Source organism: Phyllobates terribilis, unplaced genomic scaffold (assembly GCF_046119375.1).
Source record: "Phyllobates terribilis strain yellow unplaced genomic scaffold, ASM4611937v1 Scaffold_8__6_contigs__length_399053987, whole genome shotgun sequence".
Lineage (NCBI taxonomy): Eukaryota > Metazoa > Chordata > Amphibia > Anura > Dendrobatidae > Phyllobates > Phyllobates terribilis.
In genome coordinates, this window is record NW_027362768.1 from 338,486,238 (window position 1) to 338,501,708 (window position 15,471).

At 47.1% G+C, this 15,471-nt stretch overlaps 1 protein-coding gene across 1 annotated transcript in view; it reads right to left on the reverse strand.

Moving 5' to 3' along the window:
- Positions 1-15,471, reverse strand: part of ADAMTS9 (ADAM metallopeptidase with thrombospondin type 1 motif 9) — a 276,312-nt gene that overhangs the window by 101,291 nt on the left and 159,550 nt on the right. The window contains exons 23-26 of the mRNA XM_073644685.1: positions 14,124-14,243; positions 11,431-11,520; positions 6,021-6,188; positions 5,643-5,936 (exon numbers count right to left, since the gene is read on the reverse strand). Coding sequence (XP_073500786.1) covers positions 5,643-5,936; positions 6,021-6,188; positions 11,431-11,520; positions 14,124-14,243 — 672 coding nt within the window. The remainder of the gene's footprint in view (positions 1-5,642; positions 5,937-6,020; positions 6,189-11,430; positions 11,521-14,123; positions 14,244-15,471) is intronic.

Below are 15,471 nucleotides of genomic sequence, written 5' to 3' on the forward strand. Positions count from 1 at the left end.
CATATTGCTGTCAAGTGGAGTAGCAAAAATCCAGTGACATATTCCCTTTAAAGAGGATCTATTTCTTGTCATAGATTAGTAATGCTGCTGTTCTCCTGAATATGACGTTGTTTTTCTTTTGTTTCTGCGCCTCTTCGTTCCTGAGAAATTGCCCTCTCTTGTCTGCATGCAAATGTAGTCTTTTTACTCAAGTGGACATGACCCTAAGCTCTTTTCTATGAGATTCTTCTTGAGGACCACGCCCAGTTGGCTAAAAAAAAACTAGATTTACATCCAGGGAAGAAGAGGCCATCTCTCAGGATAGGAGAGGCGCATGTGTAGCACCCTGAGGATTCGGCTGCTACAGGGGTATTGCACCTCAACCCAGAGGTGTGATATTCCACTCCCGGGTAAGGATGGAGTGTGGAACTGAGCTCGGTAGGCTGCATGCACTACATACATCCCATTTCCGAGGAACAGGCCGACGGTACTCCCACTTAGAAATGTGCAGGTACGACCGAGTCTGTTCCTGGCTGGAGTGGGAGGGGGGTGGTACATCCCAAGTAGTGTAGGGGCAGATAGGGGGAGCAGCCTGGGTAAAGATAGGAGCTCATTGGGTGCTGGTCACCTGAGCTCACACATAGAGGGTGTATATAAGGTGGGCACCATCAAAGAACAGGGTCAGTCTGTGAGTCTTTGCAGAGAAGTCAGAGGAAGAGGAGCAGAGCAGTCCCAGAGAGAGAGAGAGGAGAAAGCAAGAAAGACCCAGAGGGGGAAACAGAAAAGGAACTCTGAGAACCCAAAGTCCATCAGCGGGTGAAGAGTTGGCATTAGGGTACCGGAACCCAAGCTGGTGGGGGCAAAAACACACCCTAGCCAGAGACCGGAGGCCGTGGGCAGCGTCTGCCACGGCCACCCACCACATCCACCCCGAAGGCATACCACGTGGAGGGTCAGGGAACCCAAGGCCAAGGGTCTCCCAACAGAAGGCCCGAGGGAGCTGGACCTGGGTGGATCAATAGTGGGGACGGCCAGAGAAAGGACAGAAGGAGAGCTCAGGGTCACGCTCCGGACTCGCTTGGGGGTTGGCTGGATCCAGGACCTGGTGGATGCAGCACGGCTCGGGAGGTCACTTGAAGCTGGAGTGACCGGAACATCAGCAGTGAGTAAATACCCTAAACTGCACAACCCGACTCTGTCTTCCTTTAACATCTATGCTGCACCACCACAACCCCCATCCTCTGCACCTGACCCCGAGGCTATACCCCACCCGTTGGGGGTTATACCACCAAAAGCTGCACCTACACCATCAGCCTCAGCGGACCCTGCTGCAGCGGCGGCCATAGTGACCGCAATACAACGGGTGGCGTAGTCGACAATAAAGAACTTAATAACATCTGTAGGACTGCCACATACAACTGAGTTTGACACCCTGGACACGGACCGGGTCACAGCCACTCGGAAGACTACAACTCCCATCTGATCCGGCTCCGGATATTCCCCCTAAAGAATATGGCCCAGGGGGCGCGTCAACTTTGGCGTAGTCGGCAGGATTACGTGCCCGCAACAACCGGGTACTGCGTGCCTGAAGAAAAGTGCAAGTTTACCTCAAAAAGAAGTCTCCTGCCGGTTCCGGAGGGTCCCCGCCATCGGACCCCATCACCAGTCGATTCCCGCCGGTTGTCCGCCATTAACAGCTTTTTCCCGCCATCTGCAGAGTTTCCCGCCACTGGGAAGCGATTCCCGCCATTTCCGAAGATTTCCCGCCTTGCCAGAGCGGACGCCATTATGGGCGTGCCAGAGGGTGGCGAGAGGCCACCTCCCATCGTGGGCCAGGACCGAAAATGGCGCCAAAAGTGGAAACCGCCCCCACCAACAGAGACTGTGATGCTAGAGGTGTCTGTCAGCGTGAAAGAACAGCCCCTGGAGCTGACAGTCACCAAGTGGCCCCGGGACCGCCCTCGAAGTGGGAGGACTGAGAAGGAGAGAACAAAGATGGGTGTCGCTTGGAGCAGTCTGGAGCGAGCGCACCCGGAGGCAAGAAGCCTGGAGAAGAGTTTCGGAGGAGCTTACCCGGAGATGGCGAGAAAGCAGAGCAGCACCGGCCCGCTGGCCAGGAGCCTGCTGGAGACAACTGAAGGAGAGCAGAGCAGCACCGACCCGTTGGTCAGGAGCCTGCTGGAAACAACGACCCCACTAGGCCTAGTGGAGGTCCTAGCACAGCTCCCCCGAGACCGGGAGTGTGCACAGACCGCTCTGGAGGGCCTCGCAAGGAGGATGGCCCGGGTGCAGCGAGAGACGTTGGCGGAGTGGAGTCGTGAGATGGCCCAGCAGACCGAGACCTGTCAGCGGAGCACGCCACCCAAGATGAGGAAACAGACCGCCTCTGAGGATGGCGCGGGAGGATTGAAGGCCGGAGACGGCGCCGAGAAGGGAGCCGAACGAGTGGAGGCAGGTAAAGGGGACGTCTATACCCCAAACCGGGAAACCGCGTACCTGCCCCAGCTCCCCGTCGCAGAGCCCGAAGTCTATCCTGCCGTGCCCGTCGCTGCAACGTCACCGCCGCAGACTAGGCCTCAAACGGGAGCCGCGACCCCTGTGACGTCACACGCCTCGACCCCGAGCGTGACCAAGCAGGAAGTACCACCAGCCTGGTCGCAAGGCCTAGTACCCCCGGGCGCCGCAATACTAACAGCGCCCCCTACCTCCGCGGAGCCACCGGCCTGGTCGCAGGGCCAAGTAGCCCAGGGCGCCGCCGTCCTTACGGTGCCCTTCACCTTCCAGATACCCCAGGCCTGGCCGCAAGGCCCGGGCAACCCGGGCGCTAACACCACCGCGCCCATAAGACCAAGAGTGCCGCATCTGGGAGAGGACCTGTACGCCCAGCATACGTGCCCGGATGGGCAGCCATTTATATGGCCACCGGAGTTCCACCATCCCCGACTCCGGAGAGAGAGACCCCTGGATGAACCCCTGATCCCGGCTCCAAAGCCCGTAAAGAGGATCTCGCCCCCGCTAGCAGAAGCGCAGTTCGAGTGGGACCCCACCGGAGAAGATCTCATGGGGTTCACTCAAGAGACTCGGGCAGCTGCAGCGGAGCGTGCTGAGTGCTGCCGCCAACAGCTCGAGGACTTTGAGAGGGAGCGGAGAGAGAGGCGGGTCCGGGAACAGCAAGCTCAAATAAGGAGCGCGGAGCAGAAGAGCCGGGCCAGGAGAGACCCCCGTGCAGCGCATAGTCCCCGCACCACCGGGACTGTGATAAAGTTTAACATGCAGCATGGGTGGGGCTTCATCCGAGACCACCGCACCCTAGGCGACGTCTTCGTGACGAGGAGAGACGTTGAGTCCCACCTACCGGAGGGACACAGAGGTCGTGACCTTTACATCGGGGACGAGGTCACCTTCACCCGGCACAAGTGTGCCAAAGGACCCTACGCCCTCCATGTGCATCGCCTGACGGAGGAAGAGCTGCGGTGTGAGGAGGAAGAACAAGAGGACCCGGACGGGTCTGAAACTAGAGTTAGAGGTAACCATAAAGAAAGAGCAGGAGGACGCCGTCGCTAAGTACAGCAGAGTAGAAGCTGTATATAGTTGCCCGTCGGGGCACCGTAAACTGAAACTGAAACTGTTACTGTTGCTAAATATAGTCCCCGTTGGGACCAGCAAGTGTGAACTGTTTATCCCTTAAATCCCACTGACCGAGGACTGAGAGCGGTCATTCCTCCCTTATACCTGGCCGAGGACTGAGAGCGGCCACCTTCCCTTTTGTATATAGTTGCGCGTCCTAAAGCGCCCCCTACTGGTTTTATAGGAAAGCCACGAGTTCCAAAGACTGTCGCACTTTACCCGGTCACACGTTGCACAGTGACCGGAGGAGGAGCCAGAGGCGACGAGAATGTTTTTGCTAATATATGTTGTTTTATATGTTTTATATGTTTATGCAAAAATTTGTATGTTTTTGGTGTTATGTCTTACAGCCCGAGGACGTGCTGTGATTTACCAGGGGGGAATGTAGCACCCTGAGGATTCGGCTGCTACAGGGGTATTGCACCTCAACCCAGAGGTGTGATATTCCACTCCCGGGTAAGGATGGAGTGTGGAACTGAGCTCGGTAGGCTGCATGCACTACATACATCCCATTTCCGAGGAACAGGCCGACGGTACTCCCACTTAGAAATGTGCAGGTACGACCGAGTCTGTTCCTGGCTGGAGTGGGAGGGGGGTGGTACATCCCAAGTAGTGTAGGGGCAGATAGGGGGAGCAGCCTGGGTAAAGATAGGAGCTCATTGGGTGCTGGTCACCTGAGCTCACACATAGAGGGTGTATATAAGGTGGGCACCATCAAAGAACAGGGTCAGTCTGTGAGTCTTTGCAGAGAAGTCAGAGGAAGAGGAGCAGAGCAGTCCCAGAGAGAGAGAGAGGAGAAAGCAAGAAAGACCCAGAGGGGGAAACAGAAAAGGAACTCTGAGAACCCAAAGTCCATCAGCGGGTGAAGAGTTGGCATTAGGGTACCGGAACCCAAGCTGGTGGGGGCAAAAACACACCCTAGCCAGAGACCGGAGGCCGTGGGCAGCGTCTGCCACGGCCACCCACCACATCCACCCCGAAGGCATACCACGTGGAGGGTCAGGGAACCCAAGGCCAAGGGTCTCCCAACAGAAGGCCCGAGGAAGCTGGACCTGGGTGGATCAATAGTGGGGACGGCCAGAGAAAGGACAGAAGGAGAGCTCAGGGTCACGCTCCGGACTCGCTTGGGGGTTGGCTGGATCCAGGACCTGGTGGATGCAGCACGGCTCGGGAGGTCACTTGAAGCTGGAGTGACCGGAACATCAGCAGTGAGTAAATACCCTAAACTGCACAACCCGACTCTGTCTTCCTTTAACATCTATGCTGCACCACCACAACCCCCATCCTCTGCACCTGACCCCCTGAGGCTATACCCCACCCGTTGGGGGTTATACCACCAAAAGCTGCACCTACACCATCAGCCTCAGCGGACCCTGCTGCAGCGGCGGCCATAGTGACCGCAATACAACGGGTGGCGTAGTCGACAATAAAGAACTTAATAACATCTGTAGGACTGCCACATACAACTGAGTTTGACACCCTGGGCACGGACCGGGTCACAGCCACTCGGAAGACTACAACTCCCATCTGATCCGGCTCCGGATATTCCCCCTAAAGAATATGGCCCAGGGGGCGCGTCACATGAACAAAGGAAAAAGTATGCCAAATTCATGAGAACAGCGGCGTTTACATAAATTCAAAATAATAAAAATGTTAAATTAATGGCGATTGACAGGTCCTCTTTACTGTGCAGGGGCCCAAGTGCAAAATCTCCAACAGGGCCCCCAACTGTCACGGATCGTCCCTTAGGCTCCAGGGTCCGGGTGCGACTGCAGCCATTGTAGTTACAATGGTTGGATAGCTTGAAACTCAAAATATAATATTATTTGGTCATGGCCAGGACTGGTTTAATAGAAAATGGAACCCTTGGAAATAATTAAAGTGAGCCTCAAAGTTGTCATATTTTGATGTTGTTCTTCTAATATTATACTGCCATAGAGTATTCAAGGATGGCAATCAACAGAATAGTAAAAATTTTAAAAAATACTGGCACGTATGAGATAAATCATGGAGCGTACAAGCATTTAGAAACTTACCGCTCCCCATGGACCTATTCTCCATTGACTTCCGCTTGAACCAGTAGAACGTCCACTGTTCCTGTTCAGGATGGCCAGGGTTGGGTTGGATCTTACTCTTTGGTCTGTGTTTGGGAAAGGATGAATGGGCCGGCCATAGTCGTGGTTGACATATTGACAAGGGGACATGGAGCACTCTTGCTCGGTCTGTGGGCTATCTTCTGGATCACATTCGTTATTATCGAAGGATTGGCCGAGGAAATCCACACAAAGCACTTGCCTCACTGCCTTCCCTTGGCCACAGGTCACCGAGCACTTAAAATTAGGAAAATATCTTTGTTACTGAATTCATCCTTTTTGAAGTTTTTTCCACACTTTTTTTCCAAGTGATGTACTTACCGAACTCCAGTCCAGCGCTTTCCACTGTCCGCATGGAGTTGCCGTACACACTTCAGTTGCTGACGGCTTTGGCAGGTGGGAACACGCGGCTTCATCTGCCACCGCACCTTGATCATCGCGGCAGCTGACGTATCTCATTCTGGTCCCTTTACCGCAAGTTGCTGAGCACTGGGAAATATTACAAAGATTGATGGTTAGGATACAACTGGAATAATTTCCCCCGACACCTCAAGCAAAAATATTGATTTTTTTTTCTCCTTCTTTCCTTCTACGTGTGAGATTTCTGGCCTTCCGGTACACGGGTACTTTAGTAATGTAAGGTAATCCTATAAATTATAAGAATAAAGTCTCAAGGTCCGTTTATGGAAGAAGTTTTTTTTTAGAGTCAGCACCTTATCTTTTCTTCAGGTTTTATTTAAAGGGGTTGTCCACAAAAACATGGATGCTTTCTTTTAGAAAGATGATTGTGTTTGGTCTTGAAGATTAGCTCTATTGAAGCGAGAGGGGCCGAGCTGCAAAAGTGCACACAACCTTTTCAAAGACTCTGACCCGGGCAATTCAGCCCCTTAGAGGGTGGACCAAAATGCAAATTATATTTGGGTATTATAGAAGTTATAGTAGTGGTGTACAGCCAATGGTGGCCACTATGGCGCCCATAACCTGGGGTGGCTGGTTCCAAAAAGACCTGCCCCCTGACTAGTGTCTGTCCACTTCTCCCAACATCTGACATATACGTACGTACAACAGAGCGAACGTATGCACCAAACCCGTTGAGTGACAGCTGTTTTACACAGCTGACATTCAACAGTAACTGCTGTGTTGAATCCATTGGTGAATAGCAATTACATAATCTAAGTGGTTAGATGGGGGGTGTAGTCCCTCTCATACTCCTTGGGTTCCTGCAACATTCTCATGTGAGGCCGATGGGTTGTTTAATGGCAGCAAATGACCCATATTGGGCGCCAAATTTTTGAACTTCTCTATGGGGTCACCCGGATTTCTATATATGCCCCTGAGCTCTAGTAAAAGCACAGGCAAGTTCGAATTCTCTACTGAAGCTAAAAAATTAGCAGTTTAAAGGGAATCTATCAGCAGGTTTTTACTGTTTAATCTGAGAGCAGTATAATATAGAGCAAGAGAGCCTGATTTCAGCAATGTGTCACTTACAGGGTTATGTGTTATAATATTAATGCAATCAGTGTTTTATCAGCAGGAGATTATCACTGCCCGACTAGGTCTCACGCACAGAGCAGTCAGGCTGATCACTGTGTAACCCCGCCCCCATCACTGATTGGCAGCTTGCTTAAAATACAATGTACACAGGAATCTGCCAATCAGAGGTGTGGGCAGGGTTATACACAGTCCAGAAGTCTTAGTTCTTTCCACATCTACATCAAACAAAACAGGGCTTCAATCAAAACTACACCAAGCAGTGATACATCGCTGGAATCAGGGTATCTGTCTCTACGTTAAGCTTCTATCAAATTCCTTTTAAATAATATATATATATATAATATTAAAAGTTTAAAGAAAATATAAAAACTGTAAAAAGGTAACAATAAAAACAAAACCATAGTGATTTTGCAAAAACAGTAATATATATATATACACTGCTCAAAAAAATAAAGGGAAAACTCAAATAACACATCCTAGATCTGAATGAATGAAATATTCTCATTGAATACTTTGTTCTGTACAAAGCTGAATGTGCTGACAACAAAATCCCACAAAAATCATCAATGGAAATCAAATTTATTAACCAATGGAGGCCTGGATTTGGAGTTACCCCCAAAATTAAAGTGGAAAAACACATTACAGGCTGATCCAACTTTGATGTAATGTCCTTAAAGCAAGTCATAATGTGGCTCAGTATTGTGTGTGGCCTCCACGTGCCTGTATGACCTCCCTACAACACCTGGGCATGCTCCTGATGAGGCTCAGTATTGTGAGTGGCCTCCATGTGCCTGTATGACCTCCCTACAATGCCTGGGCATGCTCCTGATGAGGGTGCGGATGGTCTCCTGTGGGATCTCCTCCCAGACCTGGACTAAAGCATCCGCCAACTCCTGGACAGTCTGTGGTGCAACGTGACGTTGGTGGATGGCGCGAGACATGATGTCCCAGATGTGCTCAATCGGATTCAGGTCTGGGGAACTGGCGGGCCAGTCCATAGCTTCAATGCCTTCATCTTGCAGGAACTGCTGACACCCTCCAGCCACATGAGGTCTGGCATTGTCCTGCATTAGGAGGAACCCAGGGCCAACCGCACCAACATATGGTCTCACAAGGGGTCTGAGGATCTCATCTCGGTACCTAATGGCAGTCAGGCTACCTCTGGTGAGCACATGGAGGGCTGTGCGGCCCTCCAAAGAAATGTCACCCCACACTATTACTGACCCACTGCCAAACCGGTCATGCTGAAGGATGTTGCAGGCAGCAGATCGCTCTCCACGGCATCTCTAGACTCTGTCACGTCTGTCACATGTGCTCAGTGTGAACCTGCTTTCATCTGTGAAGAGCACAGGGCGCCAGTGGTGACTTTGCCAATCCTGGTGTTCTGTGGCAAATGCCAAGCGTCCTGCACGGTGTTGGGCTGTGAGCACAACCCCCATCTGTGGACATCGAGCCCTCATACCACCCTCATAGAGTCGGTTTCTAACCGTTTGTGCGGACACATGCACATTTGTGGCCTGCTGGAGGTCATTTTGCAGGGCTCTGGCAGTGCTCCTCCTGTTCCTCCTTGCACAAAGGAGGAGGTAACAGTCCTGCTGCTGGATTGTTGCCCTCCTATGGCTCGCTCCACATCTCCTGGTATCTGCTCCATGCTCTGGACACTGTGCTGACAGACACAGCTACCCTTCTTGCCACAGCTCACACTGATGTGCCATCCTGGATGAACTGTACTACCTGAGCAACTTCTGTGGGTTGTAGACACAGCCTCATGCTACTGTACCTCTAGGGGTGAGAGCAATGGCAAAATGAAAAAGTGATCAAAACAACAGCCAAAACGGATGAGAACAGAGAAATGGTCTGTGGTCACCACCTGCAGAACCACTCCTTTATAGGGGGCATCTTGCTAATTGTCGATCATTTCTTCCAGTTGTCTGTTCCATTTGCACAACAGCAGGAGAAATTGATTCACAATCAGTGTTGCTTCATAACTGGACAGGTAGATTTCACAGAAGTGTTATTAACTTGGAGTTACATTGTGTTGTTTAAGTGTTCCCTTTATTTTTTTGAGCAGTGTGTATATATATATAAATATACTGTATATATACATATATATATATATATATATATATATATATATATATATACACACACACACACATACAGGGTGGTCCAAAAGTAGGTGGCCAGAAAATAATAACATTTATATTGATTTATATATAAAATTATATTTACTAACACAAGCATAACATTGACAATTACAGTTTATTCTGAACAATAATACAAAAGCTCTTAAATTTTATCAACGCAGGTGCTCAAACTGTTTTCCATTACAATTTGCACAGCTTTGAAGTCGCCTCTTACGCTTCGACAAACTTTTTTGCACAAGTCCCTTTGGGTATTAATTTCTTGAAATGCATCTCTTATGTAATTTTTCAAATCACTCACACTTTTTGGTTTTCGACTATAAACTTTGTCCTTGAGTACTCCCCAAAACTAAAAATCCATTGGGGTCAAGTCTGGTGAATGTGCCGGCCAATCATGGGGGCCTCTCCGTCCAATCCATTTATTAGGAAAAGTTTCATCAAGATACTCGGGGACTACTCTTGAATAATGTGGAGGGGCCCCATCTTATTGGAAATAAAGGTCATTTGAATTAGGCTGTTGCTGTAACTGGGGAACAACTTGATTCATTAGAATTTCGAGATACTTATCTCCTGTGACTGTTCCATCAAAAAATATTGGTCCTAAAACACCAAAACTTGAAATACCACCCCAAACATTGAAATCAGGCTCTAATGTTAAATGCATGTTATCATTATACCAGTAAATACAATTATGTCTGTTAATATGGCCGGATATTCTGAAAGAAGCTTCATCACTCCACATAATGTTATCTAAAATTACAGGATTTTGTTCAATTTCGTTAAGCATAATCTCACTAAATTGCAGCCGCCTGTCTGGATCATCCTCCAATAAACCATGAATTAGACGTGGATGATAAGCTTTCCACCCAATAGATTTCAGGATTCGCATGATAGAAGCTCGTGGAATTCCCAATTCCAAAGAGGCTCTTCTGTGGACTTTTTTGGACTCTGAACAAATGTTTCAGCAACAAGTTGTTTATTATCTTCTGTACAGACTGTTTTGGGTCGACCAGTTTTTGGAGCATTAAGGATTGAGCCAGTGGCATTGAATTTGTCACGAATGCAGTAAATGGTTTGTCTCTTTGGGGCTTGAGTACCAAATGTTTCAACCCAATTTGCTCTAACGGTTTCAGCATTTTGAGATTTCCAATACTCTGTTAAAATCCATTTTCTTTGATCTGTATTTAAATTATTTGCCATTATGTGTTAACTGAATTATCTGAAAAGAAAACAGATTTGGGGGAGATCTATCTGTGAAAACTAGATCTGTGAAACTGGCTCAGTTGCCCTTAGCAACCAATCAGATTCCACCTTTCATTTTCCAAAGAGTCTGTGAGGAATGAAAAGTGGAATCTGATTGGTTGCTAAGGGCAACTGAGCCAGTTTCACTTTACACCATGTTTGATAAATCTCCCCCTTCATAACCTTATTACACTTTCTGTCCACTTACTTTTGGACCACCCTGTATATATGCACATTTTATATCTACATAACTGTTGTGACTTACAGAACAAAGTGACACCATGTAGTGAATAATAAAAGAAAAAGCCCCCCCCAAAAATAGCATAATTTTTTGTTTTTATTCCATCTCACACCCTAAAATTAATAAAATGTTAAATAAAAATGGTCCAATCGGAAAAATACACCTTATTTCGTTGGGAGTCAGGGGAAGAGGACGGTTAGATGGAGAAGACCGATTCCTAATATTTCATGCGGACCACCTCCGAAACCTGATGGACAATTTTTGAGGCCGCAGCTGTATTATTAGGAACAGATTCTATAAATGCGGCACGTGGTATAAAATAAACAGAAGTCATCTGTGTTTATTGGCGGTCATGGGCTGGGATACGTTCCGCTCGTTGAGACGTTAAATATGATTAATGATAAGCGTCAGGCGTCTGCCTGGTGTGGCTGTAATGGTGGCATTTTATTTTCATAAGGTCAAATCCATAAGACACTCAACACATGGCCTGGGAACATCACGGCTGACGACCTAGAGAGGGGCTGACGCATTTTAGAAAGACGTGGCAGATTTCATTAGGTACGGCAAGGATGTAGGTACAGGAAGCGACGCATTACGAATATATACTTACGGGTGTCCAAGAGCCAAATCTCCACTGCGTCTTGCTGTGGGCGATCTGCTTGGTTTCTGGAATGCCCGGGCATGCAGCTGTTTCACAGTCCTGTCAAAATGAGTTTGGTTTGTTAAGCGGCTTCCTTTCCATAATTAATGCCTTTTTGAACTGGTTGCTAAGAGGCAAACGTTTGAGGCGGCTTTGCTGATGTCAGTCACTCCACAGCTCGGGATACACAATTGAGGCCAAGCCTAGGGTATGCGTCTTTCACTTTTTTTTTTTCTTATGGAATAACTTTCAAGAACAATCTGTCCACCCCTTGCTTTCTAGTTTGTAGACACTCCCTGCTTTACACTGCTCCAGAAAATCTCTCAGGTGGTAGGCAGAGTAGGCAGCCGACTAGGGCACCACTAAAGGGGGGGCATTGTAGAATTTAAAATTAAAGAATAAATAAAAAAAAACATACTTTGCCTTGTCTTCGGTTTGTTTTATTTTTTGCTCTTTTTTTTATATCTACCAAAGATATGGGCACAGAATATAATTTTTTTTGTTAAGTTGGTCAGTTCAGGCCATTATATTTGGATTATATCAATCTAAGAGGAAAGGTAAAGAATGACACTACTGTAATAATAAAGGGATTGGGTCAACCAGCGATGGCGGCCTTTCTATAAAGACATCATATCATATACATTGGCTGCATGTACGGTATGTATTCCTTTGTCAGTGAGTGTGGGTGTCTCAATTCTTAAATTAAGTAATTTACTACTTCCCACTTTTTCAAAAGTGTCCAGTTTTTGCTCTTATTTTATTCCAGCTGCTCCCCTGAATAATCTGTTTTATGTTTGTTTGTTTTTAAACCGCCATACGGTTCCAGAGATGATCTTTTGATTTACTGCTAATTTTTTATGGTGTTTAACAAAGAGGTGTGGCTCACAGGATCCTCCTGGGCATATCTTCAACAAAGAGACAGGTCTTACAGGATCCTCCTGGGCGTATCTTCAACAAAGAGACAGGTCTTACAGGATCCTCCTGGGCGTATCTTCAACAAAGAGACAGGTCTTACAGGATCCTCCTGGGCATATCTTCAACAAAGAGACAGGTCTTACAGGATCCTCCTGGGCGTATCTTCAACAAAGAGACAGGTCTTACAGGATCCTCCTGGGCGTATCTTCAACAAAGAGACAGGTCTTACAGGATCCTCCTGGGCGTATCTTCAACAAAGAGACAGGTCTTACAGGATCCTCCTGGGCATATCTTCAACAAAGAGACAGGTCTTACAGGATCCTCCTGGGCGTATCTTCAACAAAGAGACATGTCTTACAGGATCCTCCTGGGCGTATCTTCAACAAAGAGACAGGTCTTACAGGATCCTCCTGGGCGTATCTTCAACAAAGAGACAGGTCTTACAGGATCCTCCTGGGCGTGTCTTTAACAAAGAGACAGGTCTTATAGGATCCTCCTGGGCATGTCTTTAACTAAGAGGCATGTCTTATAGGATCCTCATGGGCATGTCTTTAACAAAGAGACAAGTCTTACAGGATCCTTCTGGGTGTGTCTAATAAAGAGGCGTGTCTTATAGGATCCTCATGGGCATGTCTTTAACAAAGAGACAAGTCTTACAGGATCCTTCTGGGCGTGTCTAATAAAGAGGCGTGTCTTATAGGATCCTCATGGGCATGTCTTTAACAAAGAGACAAGTCTTACAGGATCCTCCTGGGTGTGTTTTTAATAAAGAGATGTGTCTTACAGAATCCTCATGGGCGTGTCTTTAACAAAGAGACAGGTCTTACAGGATCCTCCTGGCATGTCTTTAATAAAGATGCATGTTTTATATGATCCTCATGGGCGTGTATTTAAGGTTTCTCTGCATTATTTCCCTATGAACCATATGAAAGATTTAAGGAAAAACAGAAGGTGGAATATTCAGGGGAGCAGAGGGAATAAAATAAGGCCAAACACTGGGGGCTTTAAAGGTCCCTTTAATTTGTTTTGTGCAAGCAATTAAATAACAATGGGCAAGCGATTGTTGGGGAAGGACGATGTTTGACTGATGGCCATTTCTGCAGATTCCCCCATACACAGGCCTTGTTCTCTATGGGAGCGCTGCTGCCACATAACACTGGTTTGTCTCCTCTCCCATTATAAATATGGTGGGATTGAGTCCGAACATCCAATTGTTATGTCCTCCGACAGCTTAAGTCGGGAGGTCCCCATATACATTAGCTGGTTGGCCGATCCTGCTGTCATCGGTGGGGAATTTACTGTCTGACAACTTTTAAGCTTTACTACATGGACTGAGTGTGATGGTGTGCATTCTGAAATGAGAGTTAGTCCTGCCCCTGCTTAAAAAGTATATCAACTATTAGTTAAGATCCATTGAATTAATAGCATAATAACTAGATGGAAAATATCAGATTGAGCAGGGACATGCTTAAGTGACTAGGGGAATACAGTTGTTCATTTATTTGTACATTTCCAGGAGGAATAACAGAGGGACAATGATCAAGAAAATGCCCTTTAGCAATTACTATTAAAACAGAAATGCTGGAAGAGCTTTGCTTATGGCTTGTGGAGTTCCTGCAAAATCTATACTAGGAGACCAAACATAATATTGGCACTGCGGCTTGAGTTATAACTACATCCTCTGCAGGCGCTGTAAATGCACCTGGTCCGCCTGCAGGGAACCTCTCCTTACCCTGATCAGCCCTTACCTGAGTGTCTGTAGGCCGAGTTGCTGCATTGCAGTCACTGTCGTCCACCACGGCTCCGTATGCGCCCACCACGCATTTCACTGCTCTCATCTGATAACCAGGTCCACACGAAGCCGTACACTAAACGTGAAGATAAAGCCGTATTGATTATATCTGTAAGATGACGCTTGGGCAATTCGAGGCAATTTAGGAAAATCTATAACTTTTTCCTCTACATTTCATTTGAAATTGAGGTCGGCTCGCTCACCCACTGGCTACGATTACACATGGCTGATTTGATGCCTTCCAATGTAGAAGTAAAAAAAAAAGTCTCAAACTACTTAGAAAACTCCGGTACGCGGCACTCAGACGTAAGATTCATTTCTACATCACTACTCAGTGGCGGTCTTCCGGACCAGCACAGCTATGGGAGTTTGGAAAAGGGGTCATCTGAAAATATGGATGGGGTTGTGCCAGGCCACCAGACATCATTTGATGAGATAGAGAGGCAGAAAGACTGCTCACGTTTTCCCATCCCTGCTCAGCATCGTCTTCACCATTGTCTTCCATAGTGCTGCTATCTCATAAGATTTGTGACCTAAAGTCTGAAATCTGGGGTCCAAAAAATTTTTGGATCTGAAATTTGGACTCTGATTAAATTTTTCGGACTGTGGTTTGAACTAATTTTTATATTTATCTGAATTAAAGGGGTTGTCAATATTTGGGGAGACAAGTTTTTTTTTTTTCTTTCTCTTACTTAATTGCGTGTATTTTTGGTTACAAAATATTTTTGTAATTGGGTTTCCTTAAAATTTTTGCACCAGTTGCCTTCTATAGCCTCTTTTGCTGCACTGCCTATTAGTGGCTGAAGAATGAGTTTACTGAGAATCCATCAGTGAGCTCATTCTAACAGTCCAATGGGAGTGTTTGTACTGCCTTTGTTTGTATTTTTCTTACTATCTCTCAGCTGATTTATGACCAGACTTTAATGTGCAGGAAAACAAAGAGCTTGTAAAAGCAAAACGGTGCAAACTCTTTAATGGAACCAAACTGAAAAAATTAGCCTCAAATACATGTACTTAAAGGGGGATTCCCATCTCCAAGATCCTATCCCAGTATGTAGTAAGTGTAGTAATAATAATATTAGCAAATACCTCCAATTAGAAACGTAGTATAGCTCTTTTGGTTTGCTATGTCACTTACCCCATGTGCAGGGCATTGCAGTAGCTTAGATATCCATGGTTACGACCACTAACAACTAACTAACTGTCACTATATGAGTGGTCATAACCATGGATGCCTAAACTACTGCAATGCCCTGCACATGGGATAAGCAGCATAGCGAATCAGAAGAACTATACTACATTTC